The sequence below is a fragment of the Dermochelys coriacea genome, chromosome 3 (genome assembly GCF_009764565.3).
Source record: "Dermochelys coriacea isolate rDerCor1 chromosome 3, rDerCor1.pri.v4, whole genome shotgun sequence".
Classification (NCBI taxonomy): Eukaryota; Metazoa; Chordata; order Testudines; family Dermochelyidae; genus Dermochelys; species Dermochelys coriacea.
The window spans coordinates 178,997,423-179,022,339 of record NC_050070.1 but is presented as its reverse complement, the minus strand read 5'-3'; the positions used below and the strand labels follow the sequence as shown (position 1 = coordinate 179,022,339).

Genomic DNA, 24,917 nt, shown 5'->3' with positions numbered 1-24,917 from the left:
CATACAAAAGCCAGTAGGAGAACACTTCAATCTTCCTGGACATTTTGTAACAGATTTAAAAGTAGCTATACTTGAACAAAAGAACTTCAGAAACAGACTTCAAAGAGAAACAGCAGAACTAATATTCATTTGCAAATTTAACACCATTAATTTGGGCCTGAATAGCGACTGGGAGTGGCTGGCTCATTACAAAAGCAGCTTTGCCTCTCCTGGTATTGACCTCTCCTCATCTGTTATTGGGAGTGGACTACATCCACTCTGATCGAATTGGCCCAGTCAACACTGGTTTTCCACTTGTGAAGCAACTCCTTTCTCTTCATGTGTCAGTATAATAATGCCTTCATCTGTAATTTTCACTCCATACATCCAATGAAGTGGTTTATAGCCCACGAAAGCTTATGCCCTAATAAATCGGTTGGTCTTTAAGGTGCCACTGGACTCCTTGTTGTTTTAGTAGATATGGGAGTTTGCCATATAATTTGCTCCTCAATTGATTTCATATGTATGGATTTTCACCTGTAATGATGTCAGAGTAATACTGTTGATTCAAAGAAAAAGCCAATAGTGAAAAACAAAAATAAAACAGTGACAGAATGCACAGAACTACAGTATTCAAAGCGGATGAAAGCTACATCTGACAGACAGTCTAGGCAAAGGCACGCTCCATCCCAGGGAGAAGGGAAAGTGCAGGCTGCTAAATAAGGTCAACATTAACTTTGAGGTTACATCCAGAGGTGGGAATAAATCCTTAGAATAAAGAGTAAGTGCCTGAAGAGCCTGGAAGAGGTGGCACCTGGAAGAGGTGGGTAAATTCAGCCAGAGCAACAGTTTTAGACTGGATAGTGCTGAATAATATTTAGTTCCATTTTTAGTTCTTGCATAGTACATTGAGAGTATATTTTGCTACAGTATCTTGTAAGTGAATATAAGGCTCAAGTACAGCGCCTCTAATTTAGGGAGGAAAAATCTGGTTACGGGGTGTAAACTAAATACAATCTAAACTGACGTGAAGTTAGCAGAGATTTAAATTTGCTTAATATTATTTTAAAACAAGTTAACAAGCATTACTTGTTCATCTTAATACACACATGCTTTAAGTGAAACAAAGATCTTTGCCAGAGGGGGCCAAGACCACAAATCCAGTATCTAGTTTTGGCAGTACTTGGGTTATGGACAGACCTTGTAGAAGAGATTATGCACTATTTTCCCCCCCAATTTGATCTGTGCGTGTACTGTGGGGGTTAAGAAGCCAAAATTTTGATCAAAAATGATTTTATTAATAAAAAATATAATTTATTATGGTAATTTTAGTTTTTTACAAACTTGTTTAAGTATCTCCTAAAATTTAGTAAAAACAGTTACTTTCATACACATGTTACTTGGAGAATAATAGCTCAGATGCTTGTTTTTGGTTGCTTATTTTATTAAATGAGATATTTAAGCTAATTAAAGGAACTCCTAGGAAACTTTTCTGTCAACTGTTTTCTAAGATAAACTAAGATAGGACTCACAACTGATTTGTGGAATAATATACTGTGGTCTTAAATTTACCTAGAGAAGGATGTCCCCACCAGGGCAGACACACTCAAAGGTGTAATCTCTATTGAAAATTCTCTACAGAGAGACATACAGGAGAAATTGTAACTCTTCTGGAAACATTGTTTACTGCTTACTTGTGTTTTGGTTTTATTACTTTCTTTATTAAAACACTCACTTAATTGTGAGCATTTTACTTGTCTTAGTCATGATATCCCATAAGGCATGGTAAGACCTCCATGAGATTAAAATAGTTGGGGCCACATCCCTTAACTGGAATCAATAGAGGCAATTAAGATTTGGCCCACTATTTCTCCTTTTTCCAGACTACAGATTTTTAGTAATTTTGGGGATAAAATTCCTTGGTATTCAGCATTTTTGAAAAACAAAACACCTCTTTCACCTCTACAGTATGCATAAATATACATATTACAAGGACTTTACCACCATTTTGTAAGGCCTTGTTCTGTAACAAGGACATTTTTAGTGAGATTCTGAGCCAAAACCTACCTTTATATATGGTGGTCTATATAATCAAATTTTACATTTTTTAGTAGCAATATGGATTTTCTACGCTCGTACAGAGGTTTACATGGATTACATTTTACACTGCATGCTAGGCTCATATCTGGAAGCCCATTTTCCACAATTGTGACAATATACCTTATTTTATGGTATTCTCCTTCCCTTTTCACACAATACTACAATTTATCAAGAAAGATACCTATTTTTGTTTATGGGTACTGAACTTCAGCTAAAATCAGATAGAAATACTCAATTTCATTTTTCTCTTATTCATTATGCCATTAGTAGACATATTTTCTGCCTGAAGTAATAAAAGATTCCATTCTAATAAAAATCAGAGACTGCCTACCCAGCTGTTATTGCCTTAAGATGTGGGAAAGCTTTACCATGTTGCCTCACTAATTTTTAACAGAAAGCAAAAAAAAAAAAAATTGTTACCAGTTATTCCACTAACATTTTCAGTTCCTGGGAAACTGATTTTTGGATTTAAACACAGACTATTAAAGAGTTACTGCATTCCACAACTAAAATATTTCCTTCAAAAAAGTCAACAATAAATTAACTACAGTATTACTTTCAAAGAAGAAAACTTATATTCTTTTATTTATTTTTATATTTCAAGAGAGAATTCTAAAGACCGACTGGCTTATGGGATATTTCTCCCTAGCAGACAGGATTGAACTTTCCATCTTGGCTACCTATCAGTTATATAGTGTTTTTGCAAAAGGGATACTACACCATTTGAGACATTTTATTTTCTGTTCACTTGCTAAATTCATCTGAAAAGTATCTCTGATGTTCTAGAATTATAACACACTTCAAGTTCCCTTTCAGTTTTACTCCCTTCATCAAAACAGGCTACCATAGTCATCTTTTGAAATCCATTCTCTACTTCTTGCCAATATCAGTATGTCACAAGACATAAAACGTTCAAAACAAGAGGCGGAAGGCATGTTACCTTCATGTTTTTCCAGTGCTTGTACAACATTAGGCAGTTGGTTAATAGCTTGATACATTCGATAACAGTCCTGCAGGGTTGCTACTTGTCTTTGAAATTTCTTGGCTAGCCGATTGAGATCTGGAAAGCGACGTAGAAGCTCTTCTTGAAGGCACTGCCGTAGCTCTGTGTCTATCACAAAGGCCTCAACCAAATTTAACCTACATAAAAGATCAAAAGAAGAATTATTGCAAATTGGCACGCCTTCGTTATTAGTAGGTCATAATGGAAAGCTTTACTGAACGGCAAAAATGGAAGTGTAGAAGGCTCTTTTAGTTTAGTGACACCCAATACCAACACTCTTTTGGTGGCAGAAGAACTAGTGAAATTATAACATTACATAAAACAAAGGCTAAGCAAGTGAGATTTTTTTTTAGTCCAAACTGCTTTTTAAAAAAGTACAATTCAGTATCTACTAAATGTTTGAAAGATGGGATCTCTTTAGAGATTCAAACACCCTTGAACATAACAGTTTTTCATGTACATAAAAGGTCTTTACAAGGAGGAGGAAAAAAATTGTTCTCATTAACCTCTGAGCATAGGACAATCAGCAATGGGCTTAAGTTATAGCAATGGCAGTTTAGGTTGGACATCAGGAAAAAACTTCCTGTCAGGGTGGTTAAGCACTAGAATAAATTGCCCAAGGAGATTCCACAATCTCCAACATTGGATATTTTTAAGAGCAGGTTAGACAAACACCTGTCAGGGATGGCCTAGATAATACTTAGCCCTGCCATGAGGGCAGGGGACTGGACTCGATGACCTCTCATGGTCCCTTCCAGTCCTATGATTCCCTCTCTGCAATAAAGGTGAGAAAGCTCACAATACACCTGAGATCAACCCTTACTCCCACAAAAACACAAAAGTAGTCCTCCAGCAAAATTAGGGAAGACAAGACTTGCCATTCCTAATATTTCTAATAAGCAGGGAAAAAGCCACTTTGAACACTAAACAAAACTTAAGCCTTCTTTATAAAACAAAGCAGCAGAACAAAGACAATCCCCTTTTTGGAAAATCCTTTTACAAAGCTTTTACAGAACCTTAATCTGCAAAAGAGCTGTTTTTTCGGAGATTTAAATTTGATAATAGCTTAACTGCATTCACATAAGAAGAATTTTAGTCTGACACACACTTCAACTATGTAAAGTTAGCATGTCCAGTGACAAGTTTGTTATTGTCACAGCAGTCTTCATTTAAAGCACGACCAATTAACATGTACTCATACAAGACCCTTGGAAAATCAGCAAGGTAACTAAGCATTTTCCATCCTCTTTTATCAGCACAATATCTGGGAACAAGAAAATGAAATTCCAAAAATCAGCTCCTCCTCCTTTTTTTCCCCTGATTTTTGAAATTTTGTAAAAATATGTAAAATATTCTTTTGGGCTGTAAAGCCAGTAGAGGTTCTGCCATCTTATGACAAGTGATGGAGTACTGAGTTATATTTTTCTACACAAGGTAGTATAGTATCTATGAGTTCCTTTTGAGAATAGTTTTTACTGTAGTACTTGTCACTCCCCATTAACATCTTTCCATATTTTGTATGTTCTTACATTTGCAATGAAAAAAACTATTTTTCTTCCCTGTACACCGAACTGTTCATTGGTCACATTAATAATGTTAGGTATAATTCTTTGCTCTAATATGTTTGAACTATGTAACATTTTATTTATATTACGTAAGAGGAGAGTTGAACTACTTATAGGGACTCGACATTGAAACAAAACACAGCTGTCCTAGCTTCTTGTTAAATCATATCAACATGCAAGTGGGCAGTGACTAGACTTCAGCATTAATACTGCTTTAGGAGGCATGTGGGAGGAGAAAGGAACAGAACTTTCATTGTATTATTGCTAGTGCTTTGCAGGCTTGCAACAGACTATAATGGTTTGAATTACATATTAATAGATATCTTTGCAGCTAGCATTATTAGAAATGTCACTTTCTTAAATAAAGCTTAGCTTCTAGAGCAAGAGCTGCTGGAAAACCCAAGGTCTAGGGAATATAGGTTTTTATTAGGGCTGTCGATTAATCGCAGTTAACTCATGCAATTAACTCAAAAAATTAATCATGATTAATCACACTGTTAAACAATAGAATACCAATTGAAATTTATTAAATATTTTTGGATGTTTTTCTACATTTTCAAATGTATCAATTTCAATTGTACACTTTGTATTCTGTGTTGTAGTGCCCACTTTATATTTTTATTACAAATATTTGCACTATAAAAATGATAAAAGAAATACGATTTTTCAATTCACCTCATACAAGTACTGTAGTGCAATCTCTTTGTCATGAAAGTGTAACTTACAAATAGAGGTTTTTTGTTACATAACTGCACTCAAAAACAAAACAATGTAAAACTTTAGACCCTACAACTCTACTCAGTCCTACTTCTTCAACCAATCACTAAGAGAAACGCATTTGTTTATATTTACAGGAGATAATGCTGCCCGCTTAATTACAATGTCAACTGAAAGTGAGAACAGGCATTCGCATGACGCTATTGTAGCTGGCGTTGCAAGATATTTATGTCCCAGATGAGCTAAAGATTCATAAGTTTCACATGCTTCAGCAATCATTTCAGAGGACATGCTTCCATGCGGAAGACACTCGTTAAAAAAATGTGTTAATTAAATTTGTGATTGAACTCCTTGGGGGAGAACTATGTGTGTCCTGCTCTGTTTTACCTGCATTCTGCATTCTATAATATTTCATGTTATAGCAGTCTCGGATGATGACCCAGCATATGTTGTTAGTTTTAAGAACACTTTCACTGCAAATTTGACAAAATGCAAAGAAGATATCAGTGTGAGATTTCTAAACATAGCTACGGTACTTGACCCAGGATTTAAGAATTTGAAGTCCCACTCGGATTTTGGATGGCACAAGGTATGGAGCATGCTTTCAGAAGTCTTAGGGTGTTTCTATACTACCCGCCGAATTGCTGGGCAGCGATTGAGCAGCAGGAGTCGATTTATAGCATTTAGTCTAGATACGATAAATCAACCCCCGAGCTCTCTCCCATCAACTCCTGTACTCCACTGCCATGAGAAGAGCAGGCGGAGTCGACGGGGGAGTGTCAGCAGTTGACTCACCGCAGTGAAGACACAGTCCTCACTTTATTTTTGATGACATATTTGCACTGTAAAAACAAAATTGTATTTCAGTTCACCTAATACAAATACTGTAGTGCAATCTATCATGAAAGTTGAACTTACAAAATGTAGACTTGCGTATAAAAATACCCTGCATTCAATAAAATAATGTAAAACTTTAGAGCCTACAAGTCCAATCAGTCCTACTTCTTGTTCAGCCAATCATTCAGAGATAATGCTGCCTGCTTCTTTACAATGTGACCTGAAAGTGAGAACAGGTGTTCACATGACACTGTAGCTGGCATCACAAGATATTTACATGCTAAATGCGCTAAAGATTAATATGTCCCTTCATGCTTCAATGAAGTCACACAAATGAGGGTCATTCTTGTCAGTTGTACTTTGTATTCCGTGTTGTAATTGAAATCAATGTATTTGAAAATGTAGAAAACATCCAAAAATATGTAAATAAATGGTATTATATCATTGCTTAACAGCATAATCAATCACGCAATTAACTTTTTTAATCGCATGATTAATATTTATCGCTCGACATCGCTAATTTTTGTATTTGAAGATTTCAATGCAGATATTTGTGTGCTGTACGAAGCGTTCTATCCATAGTGTTCCTATAAAGCCAAAGTGTTATACCGAACAAAATCAATGAGCCATTTTAAGGAATACATCTTAACCTTCATTTCTATTTCTTGACTCAACTATTACTCTTCATAAATTTGTAATGACTTAAGATCTAGGCCACTAGATTTTAAATGAGGACAAGCTCTTAGATATCCTGGAAAGAGATACACAGGGGAAGTTTGTTCACATTTTTTATTTAGAAATAAACCAGTTAATTACATGGTCATTTCCCCCCGCCCCCCCAGGTTAAAAACTGAAGCATGTAGCCAGACACAGTGGGAAGTAGACTGGGAGCCATTAAGGTCTCTCTGTTAAATCTGTCACTACTCTAAGAATTAACCTGACTTGCTATAACAGGGTTGGGCAAACTTTTTGGCCTGGGGGCTGTATCAGGTTTCGAAAAATTGTATGGAGGGCCAGTTAGGAGAGGGGGGCGGCGTGGGCCAGCCCTCCCCTTTATTCCCCCCCCGCTTCTCACCCCCCGACAGCCCCCCCGGGGACTCCTGCCCCATCCAGCCCTCCTTTTCCCTGACAGCCCTCCCCCACCCGGGGACCCCTGCCCCATCCAACCACCCCTTCTCTCTGTCCCCTGACCGCCCCTGGAACCCCTGCCCCTGACTCCCCCCCACCGCCCCATCCAAGCCCTCCCCTCATTCCTGACTGTCCCCCGGGACTCCTGCACCCATTCTGCCCCCCCTTCTCCCTGTCCCCTGACTGCCCCCCTGGGACTCCTGCACCCATTCAGCCCCCCCTTCTCCCTGTCCCCTGACTGCCCCCCAGGACTCCTGCCCCTGACTGCCCACCACCACCCCATCCAACCCCCCTCCTTCCTGACTGACCCCCCAGGGACCCCTGCCATCATGCAACCCCCCTATTCCCCACCCTCTGACTGCCCCAACCCCTGTCCATTCCCTGACCACTCCCCTGAACTCCCATGACCTTTATCCAACCCTATCTGCTCCCTTAGCGTGCGGAACCGAGCACTGGATCAGGCGGGGCTCTGCAGCCCCGCTGCGCCACCCAGAGCATTGCGCTGGCGGTGCAGTGAGTGAGGCTGCAGGGGAGGGGCCGGGCAGGAGGGTCCCGCAGGCCGGATGTGGCGCACGGAACATAGTTTGCCCACCTCTGTGCTATAATGATAAAGTTTGAGTAGACAGAACTCAAAACAAACATTTTCATATGCATTAATCTGGAAGCTGTGTCAGCTTTAGCTTAATGCTGAGCTTTTCTTCATAAAAACCACCATTAAGGATACAAGCGAGGGCATGAGATGGATACATTAATCTGTCCTTTTACAAGAGGTAAAAAAATTCCTGCTTAAGTCAAAACTGAAAACTAATTTGGCGATTTTATCCTACAGTGTCACAAGTGAAAACATGCCCATGTTATAAACCACTACACAATGCTATATGACTTTTCTCCTACTTGAATTACTCTTCAGAACATAGGATACCCCAGACTGGATCACACCAAAGGTCCATGTAGTCCAATATCCTGTCTGATAGCGGCTAATACAGATACTAAACAGCAGGGGTGGGCATCCTGTGGCTCTGGAGATGCATGCGGCTCTTCAGAAGTTAATATGCGGCTCCTTGCATAGGCACCGACTCCAGGGCTGGAGCTACAGGTGCCGACTTTCCAATGCTCACTGTTCAACCCCTGCCTCTGCCACAGAACCTGCCCCCACTTCACCTCTTCCCCCAAGCCCCTGTCCCTTCCCATCCCTTTCACCGAGCCTGCCACGCCCTCACTCTTCTCCTTGCCCCCCCCAGAGCCTTCTGCATGCTGCATGAGGCACAGGGATGGAGGGGAGGCGCTGATCAGCGGGGCAGCTGGCAGGCAGGGTGGGGGAGCTGCTGACATAATACTGTGGTTCTTTGGAAACGTACACTGGCAAATTCTGGCTCCTTTTCAGGCACACGTTGGCCACCCCTGCTAAAGAGCAAGGTACAAGAACCCCATAGTAGGCAGATCTTCCCCCTACATTAGGTCTTATCTTCGTCTCCAGCAGACCCAGCACCTGGTGTAAGTAAAGGGAGGTTCCCCTGCTGCCACCTCTATCTGAGGGACAAAGGGTTCCCTTGATTCCTTGAGGGAGAAGAAGGGATCCCCATGCCGCTGCCCCAGCCTCTTGGAAAAGCGGGGAGGGGAAATTCTGCCACTGTTACTCCTAATGGGGGCAGATGTGTCTAGGGTCTTGGATTGCCTCAATCTGCTCCTGGGTAAAGACTAAACATCCAAAAGAGCAGCACTGCCCCCACACAAAGGTTCCACAGCCAACATTTTTAAGTGAAAATTTCTGGATTTCAATAAAGATCTACATTTTAGGATAGACTGTTCAAGTGGATGGACATTACTCTGATCCAGATGAGAAAACAGTGTTCAGGCACACTGGAAAAGTGGAAAGTAGGACATATTGTCTCCCACTAAGGGTATGCCTACATTACAAAATTAAGTCAACTTAAGTTATGTTGGCATACAGCTGCCAAAGTAATTCAGTCGGTTGTGCATGTCCACACTACACTCCTTGTGTCAGCAGTGTGCTCTCATTAGTAGCGCTTGCATCGATGCAGAGAGCAGTGCACTGTGGGTAGATATCCCACTGTGCAACTCACCACCATCTAGCGCAGGATGTTTTGGGAAGCATTTGCAATGCCTCCTGGGGGCAGAACATTCAGGCAGGGGTGACTGGGAACATGGCATGAATGACCCATGATGCACTTTTTCCCTTCCCTAAGTTTATCTACGTCCCATAATATTTCATGTCTCTTTTCAAAAGCCAACCAAACCTGCACATCTGCCATCCCTAGAGAAGCACAGATCCTGCATACACTATCGTGGTGAGCATTGAGAACACAATGCACTTCATCCTGAAGCATTTCCAGAGCCGCTATGCAGAATATGACAATTCCTTTCAAGTAGCCTTGCTGGAAGCCATGGAAAGAAACAATTCCTGGTTGCTGCTGACAATCACAGAGCAGCTGAAAATGGTGGAGCACCAGTTCTGATCCTGAGAAACAAGCATTGACTGATGGGATCACATTGTGAAGCATGTATGGAATGAGGAGCAGTGGCTGCAGAACTTTCAGTTGTGCAAGGCCACTTTCCTGGAGCTGTGTGCAGAACTTGCCCAAGCCCTCAAGTGCAGAGACACCAAAATGAGAGCTACCCTGATGGTGGAGAAGCGAGTGGTGATTGCTCTGTGGAAGCTTGTGATGCCAGACTGTTATCAATCAGTTGACAACCAATTTGGCATTGGGAAATCCACCATGGGGGTTGCTGTGACAAGTATGCAGAGCCATTAATTGCCTTCTGCCAAGAAGGCCTGTGACTCTGGGCAACATGCAAGACATTGTGGATGGTTTTGCCGTGATGGGATTCCCAAACTGCAGTGGGGTGATAGATGGCATGCATATCCCTATCTTGGCACCAGACCATCTTGCCACCGTGTACATCAACAGAAAGGGCTACTTTTCTATGGTGTTGAAAGCACTGGTGGATCACTGGGGACATTTTACAGACAAACGCAGGATGGTCCAGGAAGGAGCATGACACACATCTTTAAGAATATGTTCAGAAAACCACAAGCAGGGACTTTCTTTCTGGACCACCAAAAATCACCATTGGAGAAGTTGAAATGCCAATAATGATCCTGGGAGACACAGCCTACCCCTTACTCCCGTGGCTCATCAAGCCAGACACCTCGAGAGCTGCAAGGAGCGCTTCAACCTCAGGCTCAGCAGGTGCAGAATGACTGTTGAAAGTGCCTTTGGCCATTTGAAAAGGCACTGGTGCAATCTACTCACCAAGTTAGACCTCAGTAAAAAATACACACACACACACCCACCCCCCTATAGTTATGGCTGCCTGCTGCGCACTTCATAATACCTGTGAAGCAAAGGGGGAGAAGTTTCCGCTGGCATGGAGGCGGATTGGCTGGGCCACAGATTTTGAGCAGCCAGATACCAAGGCTACAAGAAGAGCTCAATAGCGGAGCTATATGGCTCAACGAGGCTTTTAATAATAAGCCTCAGTTGATTTTCTGTGTTGTGCCTGTCAATGTGTTTTTAGCACGCTGGTCTGAACCTTGCTGTGAGTGCTGTGTGTGGAGTAATATAACCTTGCAAATGCACCTATTGCTATTGACTCCGAATTACTCTCTCACACATACACACACACACACACACCCTTTCTCCCTGTGCTTTGAATAAAGACTAATTCAATTTCAATAAATGGATTTTTAGTGCAAATACATGCCAACAAATATATGTACAACAGAAAAACTTTACAAATACAAATGTGCTTTCCTATTCCAAGTTCATTTCTTTTTTACGCACACACACCCCCCCACGCCTGGCACAGATCAGAGTATGTGTGGCTGTGATAGTCTGTACTCTCCCCCGGGGTGGAATGGTTGAAATAGGGTACCAGCCCCTGAAACGACATGGAGAGAGAGAGAGTGGGGGGGGGAGGGCGAAGAATAGGATGGTGCTGGAACACAGTTTGACAGGCTATAGAGGGAAGTGAGCTTGAATGTGTTGCACCTGAAGGTCAACCAGACTCCTCAGCACGTGTTTGCTTCTTCAGAAGCACCATCATCTCCTGCTGTACATCACTCCTTCTTCTGAACTTTTCTTCTGTCCTCAATGTCCATGTCTATTTCATCAGAGTGTGATCCTCCACACCCTCTGCTCAATGTCTACTGCTCCAGAGACTGGTCATTCCGAGTTCTCTTCTTTCTTCTCCTTATCTGGCTCAGTCGCTTCACTAGTGTGGAAGGAGAGGGGAAGGCCACATTTGCAGCTGCAAAAGAGAATGCACAGAGGTGCCAGTGTGAGTGCATAGTCAAGGTATATGGAAGACCTGCTATACTGAAATCACTCCCTAATCCATGCAAGTTTAATGCAGTACATTTTCACTTCAACCAGGTATTTATAGACTGTGATGGCTATCCCAGCCATGGCGAGTATGGCCCGGAGGGGAGGGAGCAAGCTGGCACAAGCCGGGGGTGAAGGGGAAGCAGCCACAAGAGCACTAGTGTTTGAGGTTCAGGCAACTGAACTGATTACTGGCACCGTTCCCCACAGGCAGCTGTAACTTTAGCTGATCTCACTCCTGAGGGTAATGGAGGCAGAAAGGGAACAGCTGCTGCATGTGTCCAGTTACAGACCAGGTCTGTATGCCGCTAGCTCATGCGCTGCAATGATGCCTGCCAAATTAATTGCTGAGTGGCATGGGAAAATGTCCTACCGCGGTGGCAGAAATAAGGCAGCCTTCCACAGAACCTTTGGCAATGGATTGCTGAGTACCTCCAGGGAAGTCTCCTTAAGATCTCTATGGAGGATTCAGGAGACATCACGGTGCACACAAACAAAATATTTCACAGGGCTACCTCTGCCTAATTGGCCAGACAATGAGAAGCAGGTAACCAGCGGAGGTAGAGTAGCTATTTCACTACCTCTTGTAATAAATAAAAAACTAGTAAATGAGAAGATGTGTCCCCGAAATATCAGTGCAAACCACGTACTTACCAGAAGTTCCTTCCCTGGCATCATGGTCGCCATGCTGGAGTGTTGCAAGTAGCTGGACTGCTCTGGGGTTAAAAACAGCGCCTCGCTTGCCACGACACTGGATTCCCTGGTCGCCTGTCCCCCTTCGCGTCCTCAGGTTTGAGTGTTGGCCTGTGATTCTGACTCCTCCGATGTATCCGCAGAGGTCTTGGGAGTGGTGGCGGGGTCACCACAGAGGATAGCATGTAACTCCTTGTAACAATGGCATGTCTGCAGCACCACACCAGAGCAACTTCTTGCTTCCCTGGCCTTCTGGTATGCCTGCTGCAGCTCCCTGGCTTTCATGCTGCACTGGTGCGGGTCCCTCTTGTAGCCTTTCTCCCCCATACACCAAGCAATCTGCTCGTAGATGTCCACATTTCTACAACTGGATCTGAATTGTGCCTGCACAGCCTCTTCTCCCCACAGACCCAGAAGATCCACCACCTCCGGTACACCCAGGCAGGTTCACATTTGGAGCTTGTAACTGGCATGCTGGACAGTTATTAGGTGAGCTCTCCATGTTGAACAAACAGTACATGGAATTTTAAAAATGTGTAGGCCTTAAAAGGGATGGGGCTCGTTTCTGCACACTTGGCCGCTGGGAAGCAGAGCTCAAAACAGTGAGCAGAGTGGTCACAATGGGGCATTGTGGGAAGCCTCCTGGAAGCTACTTAAGTCGATGCAAGCAACGCAGTGCCTTCTCAATCACTGCGATGATCTAACTATGTTGACTTAAGCATTAAGTGGTGGTAAGTTGATGTAGCAGAAGACTTACATCAGCGGGAGAAACATTGTAGTGTAGATGCTGAAGTCTTTAAACCACGATTTGAGGACTTCAGTAGCTCAGACATAGGTTAGGGGTTTATTACAGGAGTGTGGGGGGGGGATGATGTGAGATTCTGTGGCCTGTGTTGTGCAGAAGGTCGGACTAGACTATCATAATTGTACCTTCTGACCTTAAAAAGTCTATGACTATGACTATCATTAGGTTGCCATAAACCACTTTGCGTTGACCTAACTTTGTAGTGCAGACCAGACCTCAGAGGCGGAGGGCAGGTGAAACCATGTTTCTCACCACAGAGCTGGGGAAACAATTTTGATTCAACAGGAAAAGGTACTAAACAGAGAATTCACATCCTGCATTGGTACCTAGCTCGTGGTTTATTTACCTTTAGTTAAAAAAAAAACCCAACAACCAGAAGAATGTTTCTTTGTTTTTTAAATACAATCTTCAAGTCACATTAGTCCATACCCTTAACTAAGGAAAACTGAAGTCATTCTCCCTGAATTTAAAAAGGGCTTTCAGCACCATTCTGTCACAGGTTTTTCCCTTTCACTAGTCCAAACTAATTCTTTCTATTTTGAATATCAATAGGTACTAATCTTATAGATCTCTAAAGGAAATCAGTATCTCCACTTTTTTGGCACAACTCAACTGCCACCATTTCACCCCTGTTCCTACAACACACCACTCTGATGTACCACTACAAAATCATGACTAATTTAAACACAGAACACCATGAAAAGACATGATGAATTCAGTATGCTTATTTCCATGTCTTTTCTATGGATTGTCTCAATTGAGAGGAGGTCTGCAAGCTTCTCCCTACACACACGATTGCTTCCTCTGTTGCTATGCCAATGGGCCTTTTTTTTAATTGCAAGGTTGATGGTATAAGACTCACTGCTGACATAACCTGTTAGTACCTTTCAACACAATTTCTAAGCTTTTATCGTTTGATATAAGGTTTCTTAATTTGACAGGAAAGCATTAAGCATGACTGATATGTATGCAAACCAAATTACAGAAACACAAGGTTAAAAAGACTGCCTACAGAAATAAAGATAATAGTAATAGATACTGTGGGTTTCTGTTTGAATGTAAAAAGCAGCACATGTGGAAGTGTCTGGTAAAAAAAAAAAAAATGCCCAACAGTCTTTAATAGGCTTGACCAAGGTAGATAAAAACTGGTGATTTAAAAAAAAAAAAAAAAAAAAAAAAAAAAAAAAAAAGGAAAATCACATCAGATTTTTTAAAGTAAGTGATTTAAATTTAACACTTTTTAAAAAATAAGCGTATTTAAAATGAAATTTGAAATTATGGCAACCTATGTTAAGACCTAAATTATAATCTATTAAAACAATTTCAACACATCAAAAATAAGCCATACGTGTTTGCTGCTAAGTTCTGAAGAAAGTCAAACCACTGAACTGTTTGAAGTCACTGACCAAGCAGTTAGAGCTTAAAAAAACCTAAGTGTTCAATAGTAGTAGCCTCTTTTGCAGGTGTAAAGGGAATATTTTCTTCATTGCAATGTATTCAACTATCTTAATGATTAGTTCATTCAAAGCTAAGAAGGCAATAGGAGAATATCTTTAAATACAGGACTAGCATTGAGAATTTAAGGGTTTTTACACTTTTGCAATTAAGTGGTTAATACTTTTAGCTCTCATGTCAATAAGTATGGCAGACTGAATGAGGGTTCTTCTTTAAACTGGCATGACTTTGCCATAAGCTAGTTCTTTCAAACATGACTTACCTCAGAACATTGCATTTCTGCTGAGCTGTCAGCAAATATCACAAGCTATTCCATGAACTCGCTGCACCTGCACCCAACCAATTTTTTTGTGAGTCATCCAGAAATAGACGTAAATATAGTCTTAAAACAGCCAAGATGTTTTGTACTTTGCTATTTTATCACTCTACAAACTGAAAAACCAGCACAGAGAATGAACCCATGTCCAGTTGTTAAACTTCTGAATAAGCAGTATACACCAAGCTTACATGTATAAAGCAGCTTTCATCCTGGTAGATCCCAATGTGCTTTACAAACTTCAATGTATCTGCAAACTATACACAAGAATAGTTTTATCTGCCATTAAACTGTAGTCAGTTTGCTGGGTAGACTGGGGTGAACATACTGCAAGTGTTAACAGCTCAAAGCAACTGAGAATAGTCCATTCCAGGCCATTTTGTCCATTATCATCCCAACAGTTAAATTTAAAAAACATGAGAATCTAAAGTGCACAGATGTGTAATGGGGAAGGGGGGGGGGGGGGGAGAGCAGATTTCTAGACAAATGGCACATTTACAAACATTTCAGACACACCACAGCCCTGCCTCTTTCACAGGCGCACTGATTGGAATTACTGAAAGGAATATGAGGAGCAACACACAGCCCTTTCCTTTCGGCCCTATCTCCCAAAGGAGAGATGCACCAATGCACAGATTGCCATAATACACGCTACATGGGACTCCACTTTGGGAATATTTGGAAAATGACGCTTGTGCAGTATGCTTCAGCCCATATATTAAGGGGAGGTTTCATTCCTGTCCCATACAAAACCAATGCACAAATCTTAAAAGATTGATTAATATCCCAAATCAGTAATCATTTAGTCTTAAATGACGACCTGCAAAGAATATTTTATAAATTCAAGTTATAACAAAACACTGACAGTCTTAGACCTGTATGTAGAAGCTATTTTCTACAAAGAAAAAAAAAAGTATGAAAAGCAACAATACAAGAGAAATCATTACAATTTGTTGTGTGACGCCAATAGATTTTATACCATTATCCTGTGACACCACTGCTACACAGGGTGCTGGAACAATTTGTACAGTGAGAGTGCTGAGAGCCACTGAACCAAAATGTAAACCCTGTATATGATAGAAACCATTTCAAACCAGAGGGAAGCACTCCTATGCATCACCTATGCTGCTACAGTCAGTCCTTAAAATATCATCTAAAGTTTTGTGCTTTGAAATATGTTTCTCTAATTTCTGATTGAGTTTGGAATCTCCAGCAGAGGGCAACATTGTCATTTACATAAAAGGTAAAAAATCAGCCTCATGCAGTATTTACAATATAGTATCAATTAGCTATTTGAGTACTTTCAAGATGAAACACTTGAGTATTAGTTCTCTACTAAGGTTTTTTGTTTTAAGTTTTTTATACCAACAACTGAAAATACTGTTTTCTAAATACACTCTACATGGTCAATTTAGGATATCAAAATGTTGCCTCTAAGACTTTAGGAAGTTAAAACCAAATTTCATTAGTGCTGACAAAATTCTTCAGTATGCACTAAGAGAATCCATCATTAAAGATAAAGTTATTATATTGTGTCTATAGACTGACATGTAAATACTTATGCAAGTAAAAGAAAAAGTATATGAAGTTTAGTCTCTCAAGTTGTGCATCCTTAAGGGCTGAGCTTGTACAGAGCAGTTTCTCAGTTCACTCTAAAGCTCTTTAATGTGTTGGCCCATGTTTTGTGTCATGTAGATACAAATGATTGTGGGAGGATAAGTAGTCTTACATCCTACAGTGGGGTTGCTCAGCCAGGCTGCACCTTGGTAAATAAAGTTCCCTTCTAGAGGCATTACCGTAGAACAATTTGTGCAATCTAGGACTCCATAATTTTCCTAGAAGCTTTCTAAACCGTCGAAGTTCTTCCCACAAAATTCTCCTGCCATTCCCCGCTCCCCACACACTTGCTCAAGGCTTTGATCAAAACTGTCTTAAGTGAGATAAAAGTCTTCAAAAAACTTGCATTCCTAGTTTAGCATGTTTCTTACTACAAGGTCACCACTATTTCCCCAGCTCATGATTGAAATTCCCAGTGCTTTTGTAGCACACAATGTCCTCTTCCCATTTTCAGGGAATGCCACTAGTATGATGTAAGAAAAGTCAAGGAAAGACGACTTAACTAGCTTAGGGAAAACAATTTTGAAAAACAAAGCAAGGTAAGAGAACAAAGAAAACATATGCACTAATAAATCAGGAATTGGGTGTTTAAAGTATGCTATTATAGGTGTGGCGTTTGAAACTATGGGTTTGTGACACTGCAAAAATCACTAACTCCATCCACTGTAGCTTCTGTGACTATAATCTGAAGGTGATTCACTTTCCTCATCTCAAAAAGCTGGAGGAATGGGAATTGTGATAATAAATGCTAGAAGGTTTGAAAAATTTTCTGGATAAAGTAATTTTTTTAATACAAAGACAGACCTGAACTAATCTGGAAAAAAAGGATGCACTAAAGGAGGAAGAAAACAATAGTCTCCTCCTCCACTCCTCAAATAAAAAGGCTTGTAGAAGACCATGTGTTTTATTCAGGTCCACCCTCCAACTAGATACTGCCAAGTGTCAATACCACCAAGAACTAGCTAAAGTAATCCTACAATAACAAAATCATAAATGCAGGATAATAGTGTTAAATATTAATTTTCAGCTAATGAAATACAGCATTAAAGACACATGCAATAACACTGGTCATTAATCATTAGATACAGTTTAACTATATGGCCTCTCTATCAGAGAAAATTCAGAAAGTTTTTTTCCCATGAAAGTTTTTCATTAAATGCAGGTGTTGGTCTCTAGGCTAAAAATGCTTCAAATTACACCAGATAGCTCATTTACAAGCTGATGAACAAAGATACACACACAGGCTAAATTTGCCATTTATATAGAATATGTGATTTATTACAATGGATACATGCTAAACCCAGATATTTTAAATAATCTTTATTTAAACCAAGGTAACAGACTATTTCATTGACAGAATGTACCCTTCTAACATAGTATACTGCAAGTATCGAATTGTTACGAACATGCCAGCTCCTTACTGGGCATTGTGTTAACTCGTACCAGCAGAGGACTTCATAATCCTTCCAGCACAGAAAAATAGAATACAGCCAGAGGCAAGAGAGGGCCTGGGTATACCTGGTCCAGGAGGATAGAAACACAGCGAGGCTATGTCAGAGCAGGTTGGAGGCAGTAGTCTAGGCACTGGCTGTGGTGAGAAACCCAAACAAGCTTGGGAGCTGGGGTCAGAAGCAGCCCGTCGCTGGCAAAGAGGCCAGTGATAGCTACGACAGGCAGACACTCTGGAGCAGCTTGTAAACAAGGTGATTGTACAGGAAGGTCCAAACAAGTAGACAACAGAACTAAACTCTGGCTGGAAAGTGGGGAAATCTGCAGGCTAGTGTGTGATGCCTCCTGGAAGGAAGAAACTTAACTACTGCTGGAGCGCCCCCTGCTGATGGCACCAGAACCAGGTGGACAGGGGGCCAAGTTCCCCCCACTTTTTTTTTTTTTTTTTTTTTAAAACATGGGTGTAGTTCAGGGGGGTAACACTGCCTCTCACCCCCACCAAACTGCAAGCCTTGTGCGGCTCCCTCAGCACAAAGCACAGCCCTGCAGGTGCCAATCCATACCTACCTGAGGATTGCCATTTGGAGGGACAACGCTGCTGCACGGTGCAGCCCCTGTTGGCACTACTCTATGCCAACCCGAGGCTTGCAGTTTGGGAGGGCAATCCTGCTCCCGCACTCCCAAACTACACCCATGTTTAAAAGTGGGGGGCATGTCCCCCAGCCCTCCCAGTTCAAGCACCGGTGTCCTCCCCCGCCAACTTTTACAAAGGTTCTGGCACCCAGCCCTGTCCCTCCCCAGCTCCTGGTCCAGCACTTGGGGAGTAAAAGGGCCTTGAGCTGGCTGTGCTTGGGGAGCGACCACACCACCGCCTGAACCCAGGGCATTCGCCCACCCATAAGGTCAGCCCGCCCCCGCCCATGTGACCCTTGGGTCTGCGCTGCCTGCTGCTCTCCAGCTACCCTGCTCTGAAAACAGCCATGCAGAATGATGGCAATACCGTGATCGCCCCCCCAGATGTAAATATCTGAAACCCTGAAATTTCACAGTCCTGTGACTGTGAAATTGATCAAAATGGACCATGAATTTGTTAGGGCCCTAGCCAAATGATATTTTTTGGCAGATAAGGGAATGAAAGGTATGGGAGAAGAAAGAAGCAGCTAACTTCTTGGTTCACAGTGATAGGCTCCTCTACACATTTGAACAGTAAGCTTGATTTCTGACATCTCAATAAGCAAGAACATATTTAAATCGCAGTTTCTTTATCAACATATAAAAACCAGACATTTCCTACATCAACCCTGTATCCTCCAATGATACGATACAAAGCAAATAAGTAATTTCAGAACATTCTTGTTGGTAGAGCCCTGGAAATCCACAGATATCTGCTTTATATGCACAGATATTGGAATCTGCCGATGTGGTTATCTGTGGATCATTTTTGCAGATCGCCAATCGCACAGGGCTCTACTTGTTGGGCTACTTTCCAATCCCACTACTCTACCACCAAAGAACATTAGTGTTGGAAGAGACCTCAGGAGGTCATCTGGTCCAATCCCTTGCTCAAAGCAGGACCAACACCAACTAAATCATCCCAGCTAGGGCTTTGTCAAGCTGCCTTAAAAACCTCTAAGGATGGAGGTTCCACCACCACTAGGTGCTTCACCACCATCCTAGTGAAATAGTGTTTCCTAATATCTAACCTAGACCTCCGCCACTGCAACTACTAATTCAGCCCAATAGGCCATTGGCTTCTTGGCAACAACATATCCAACAATTTATCCATCTTCTCATCCACTGTAATCCCCCAGGCTCCTTATATTGTTGTATTGACATGTAAATTGCAAGATTTAGAAAATTATTTTATATTAGGCACTTAGATATCTGGTTTTTATGGAAATGAAAATTTCATTCCAACCTTTTTCTCCAAAAAGTCTTCAATAAAACTAATTTCTTACTGAGGGTAGAGGATGGGAAGAAAAGGTATTTAAAATTTTTGTTTTATTGAAACAAATTTTATTTGTTTTTGTTGAAATCTGGGTTTCCAGACTACTATAATAAAATATTTCTTAAATAACTATTATGCACAAGGCAGGCAGAAATTTAGCAGCCTGCCTGTGTAGTAACACTGTTAGCTATTCCCATTCTCAGTCAATTCTCCTAGGAGCATAAAACCTGTAAAACTTTTAAGGCCCCTACATTGCCAGAGTGATGTAAAGGAGCCTTATTATAAATGACAGTAAGGGAATACTCAGATAGGAAGATCTATGCGCTTTATCACTTTTTTCCTGTGCCAAAGTGGCACAATGGGGTGAGATTACAGCTCAGGATTTAATTTAGAGACCCATTTAATAAATTTAAAAAAAAAAAAAAAGACTGAGGGCAAATAAAATATTTACCAGCAGTCAAAATGTCAGGACAATCAAAACCAAGCACTTCCCAAGGTACCCAGCCAGGTCCAGGACAATGATTATCAAAACTATGACTTTCATGTGTGAAAGTCTGAGCAACTTAAAATGACATTTACTTTTTTTTCCCCCCCTGTGCTGTTTGATACTCCGCAATTTAAATGAAAATGCAGGACTATAACTGGAATGCAGAGTATTAGTTACCAAATGTTTGTAACTTAAACTTTCATGTGTTTAGGAAATGCTAAATACTTATTGCGAATTTTTTTCTGTATTGTAGTTTAAATAAATTACCAAAACAACTGAAACTGGTATGATATTACATTACATTTTGACAAATAAAATATGCAGAATTTTGATTTTTTGGGCACAGAATCCCACCAGGAATAATGTCTAATTTAAACAATAAAAAGTTCTTGATGCAACAGTTCAGTTTTTATGACTGAAAATTTGTATAAATTACCATGGAAATGTAAGCTGCCCCCGCTATACTATGAACCACGTACAGTAATATAAATGAGTTTTATATAATTCAGTGTTACTCATTTAGCTTATGACACCACCAACTAATACGGACTGCTGCGGGCAGTACTGCTGAACAGCGTAAAAGCAGAGATTGTCGTCATCATACTTAGGATTCAAGCGAAGAGCCTTCAGTTTCACATTGAAGCCCAACCACTGAATACCGAACAATTTATACACATGAAACTATTAGATATGCATGAGAGTTATTGACTGGAAGACAGTTTCCTGTTAAATGAAACACCTAAATAACGTTTGCCTGTCCACTGAAACCTAAATATGTTCATGACAGAACAAAAAAAAAAATTAGTAGTTTTAAAAGCAACATTTTTCATATGACAAAACAGAAGAGACTATTTTTATTCTCCATAATTACAATAAAAAACCAAGCAGCGAAGTACTGTATAGTAACTAGCCAGTTTATCATTTCACATATTGAAACTGCGCCATCCTTAACCCTTCACAAAAATCCTGAACCGGTTGAAACTGGTTCTCAATATCATACTTTTCTAGGACTCCTGGTGATTTGTGCCAGTTTTCATTTAGGTAAATACTAAAGCATAACAAAATCATAACTACAGATTCTTCAAACTGCTGAGACGGTTTAGAGAAACAGATTTGCAAAGAAGTGTCACTGAAACACTTGTATTACTAAACAAAGCACTTTAGACTTTTAATCTAAAATTTACTTCTCCAAGGATAATTGTAGGTTTCAGAGTAGCAGCCATGTTAGTCCATATTTGCAAAAAGAAAAGGAGTACTTGTGGCACCTTAGAGACTAACAAATTTATTTGAGCATAAGCTTTTGTGAGCTACAGCTCACTTCATCGGATGCATACCTTTGTTTTTTACTCTTTGCACTTCACTGAGCTTGTACAATTTAAGAACAAACTAACCAGATTCAGATTCTGGTTTTACTGAACTAGCACAATGTTTCCATATGTATATTGCAAATCCTAGAGGAGAATGGTTTTTTGGTTCATAGATTTAATGAAAATGTTTATATCAGGACTTATAAAAATTAAAAGTAATCTAGATTCAACTACTTGTCAGTGCCCTATTAACTGGCAACTCTAGGTTGCTTATGATATTCAAACTTTCATTCAGTGTTTGATTAAACAGAGTGGTTGCAATAATCTATAAACTATGCAGGGCTCCTATTCCTTTACATTAAGTGAATGAGCTCAAATTTCTAATCACAAAGGACACCATGACAGAAAGCAATTATCTTTGAATGATTACTGTTTACTATTTGGACATGCAGTTAAGTCATTCAGTCTTTAAAAGGTTAACTGGAGACTTCTGTCATTCAAGAAAGGGAGGGCAGGAGCGTTCAAAGTCTGTTTTAGTTCCTGGTTTCTTAGAAACAAATCTTAAGCAAAGCCTCCATATTTTTTTTTTTTTTTAAAAGTTATTATACCTTAACCTTGGAAGGCCGGAACAAAAGAAGAGGGGCAGTATGATGTCCCTAGTCTATTAAAGATGTGTGAAATTTTTATAACAAAGCCTAAAAGCCAGACAAAAACCTGACAGTTTCAGCCAAGTTCCTGTTTTATTTTCTTTGAACCTCAGACTCAGGTGCAGAACAGCGTGGGTGGAAAAAGAGAAAAAAGGTTTACTTGAATTTCTGAAATGAAGCCCATTAGTTTCATACAGTTCTATTAGCTTTTACCTGCTACTGAAGTGGTGGCATGTACTGAGCAATGCTAGAACAGGAAATCTCAATGAAAGTCTGCTTATCCTTCAATATTGGTTGGGTATGGACATGTCATAGTACCTATTTAGGCTATCAGGCTTTTTAAGAAAAAGACAATTCAACCCTATTTACTTTTGTACAAAATATCAAACAAGAGGACAAGTCAAGACAATTTACACTTTAACTCAGAGTTTGGGGCTTTAAGTTAAAAAAGTTTCATTTATTCATTTTGGCGCACAATCAAAAATACTAAATGTTTAAAGTGTTCCATTTACATCTTTCATGAAAATACTATTGAAAGCCTAACAAAATTAGAAGTGTTGAGGGTCATACTAAGGATGGTCAAGTCTACTTGGATAAATTAACAGCGTTTCCCACCCAAGTTAAATCAAATTGGCTATCTAATTTCTGGACCAAAGTAGTTTGGATAAGTGTGGATAAGCAAACAGCTTTCAGGCATATATCCAACCCAAACACCGATACGTGTCCCTTGGGCACAAACTACTGGTTTTAGAAGGAGTCTCTGTTCAAAGTTATTTGTTTATTCCCTATAATATTACAGTCCAACCAAATTAATACAGGTAAAATCACTTGACAATCATTTAAAAAAAAAGTTAAATCCATGTGTAGCACATGGAAAAATTAAAATCAGTGATTTGTAAAGGACAGTCATAAAAGTGACTAGTTTGATCTGTTTTGTGCTGGGCTGATGAAGCTTTTGTTTGGGGGGGGAGGGGGGCGGTTTGTTTGTTTTTTAAAACACTTGAAGTCCATGTCTTAAACTTTGGTTTTAGAAGCAAAAACCAACTAATGAAAATGTAAGTAACCCTGAAGCAACTTTTAGAATACAGTGACTCCTGGCTTAACGTTGTAGTTATGTTCCTGAAAAACGCTACATTGATGTGTGTGTGTGTGTCTCTCTCTCTCTCTCTCTCTCTCTCACTCACACACACACACACGCGCACGCACACACGCGCACGCACAGTAAGTTGTAAACAAACAATTCAATACTGTACACAGGAACGATGATTGTGAAGCTTGGCTGAGGTGGTGGAGTCAGAGTGGAAGAGGGTGGAATATTTCTCAGGGAATGCCTTACTGCTAAATGATGAACTAGCACTCAGCTGAGCCCTCAAGGATTAAGTCATTGTTGTTAATGTAGCCTCATACTCCACAAGGCAACAGGAATGTAGGGAGGAGATACAGCATGGCAGAGAGAGACAGAGACATACACCCTGTGGGGGGGGGGAGGAAGAGGTAGGGTGTGTGTGTGCGCCTGTGCATGAGAGAGATGCACATTGCCCCTTTAAGTATGCTGACCCCACTCCAAGTACACTGCCTTTTTAAGTAGATCAGCAAGTTGAGACAGCAGCGTCTGCAAGCAAGCTCCCTCGGTCCTGAGCTGTATCTTGTCCCCCACAACCCCACTCTGTGGAGATGAGGTACAGGAGCAGGAAGACACCCTGACATTAGCACCCCTCTCCCTCCCCCCACCCCCTGCACAGCAAGCAGGAGGCTCCCGGGAGCAACTCCAAGGCAGACAGCAGGAGCAGCACATGGCGGGGGGGTGGGGGGGAAATAGCTGAACTGCCCAGCAATTGATAGCCTGCTTGGCGGCTGCCGCACAGGGAACTTAGGGGAGCAGACAGTGCGGGCTGCTGGTCCAGGCTGGTTCCAAGCCCCCACCAGCCAGCTCCAAGGGGCTGATCTTCCTGCAAGCAGTAGACAAAGCAGGCGGCTGCTAAACAACATTATAAATGAGCATTGTGCAACTTTAAACGAGCATGTTCTCTCCCTGATCAACAACGTAACAAAACAACGTTAACCAGGATGACGTTAAGTGAGGAGTTACTATATTAAGCATTCTTGAAAAGGGGTTTATAATACAAATGCTCAAACAGTTTTAAGCGCTACTATGTCACCTTGTCATCAGATAAAAATGCATATCTATATTTTAAACTAGAGGCTTATTGCAAAAGCCAGCAAGTCCTATTCATGTCAGTAAAATGACCACTCATTTCACCTGCATTATTTATAGTAGCTTGTACTGTAAACCAATCACAAGTCACGTTCTGATGTGAAACGTCCATCGATCAATCTATATGTTGGAAACTTCTCTGTAGCCATCAGGTGCACTTTCAGGGTTTGTCCAAATTCAAAAGGGGTCTAAGATTAGGTCAGAGTTCGCTACCTCTAACCTAACCAGGATTTTTTCCCCCCCGTGGTGTAGATGCAGGCTAATACCTTTCAACCTCAACACTGACGGCTGATCTCAAACGAA

The 24,917-nt window shown here is 40.9% G+C and overlaps 1 protein-coding gene across 3 annotated transcripts in view; it reads right to left on the bottom strand.

Annotated features, from left to right (window-relative positions):
- The window catches only part of MSH2 (mutS homolog 2), a 94,437-nt gene that overhangs the window by 46,631 nt on the left and 22,889 nt on the right, over positions 1–24,917 (bottom strand). For all 3 annotated transcript variants that reach the window (XM_043511901.1, XM_043511902.1, XM_038396906.2), the window contains exon 7: positions 3,020–3,219. In XM_043511901.1, the coding sequence (XP_043367836.1) occupies positions 3,020–3,219 (200 nt within the window). The remainder of the gene's footprint in view (positions 1–3,019; positions 3,220–24,917) is intronic.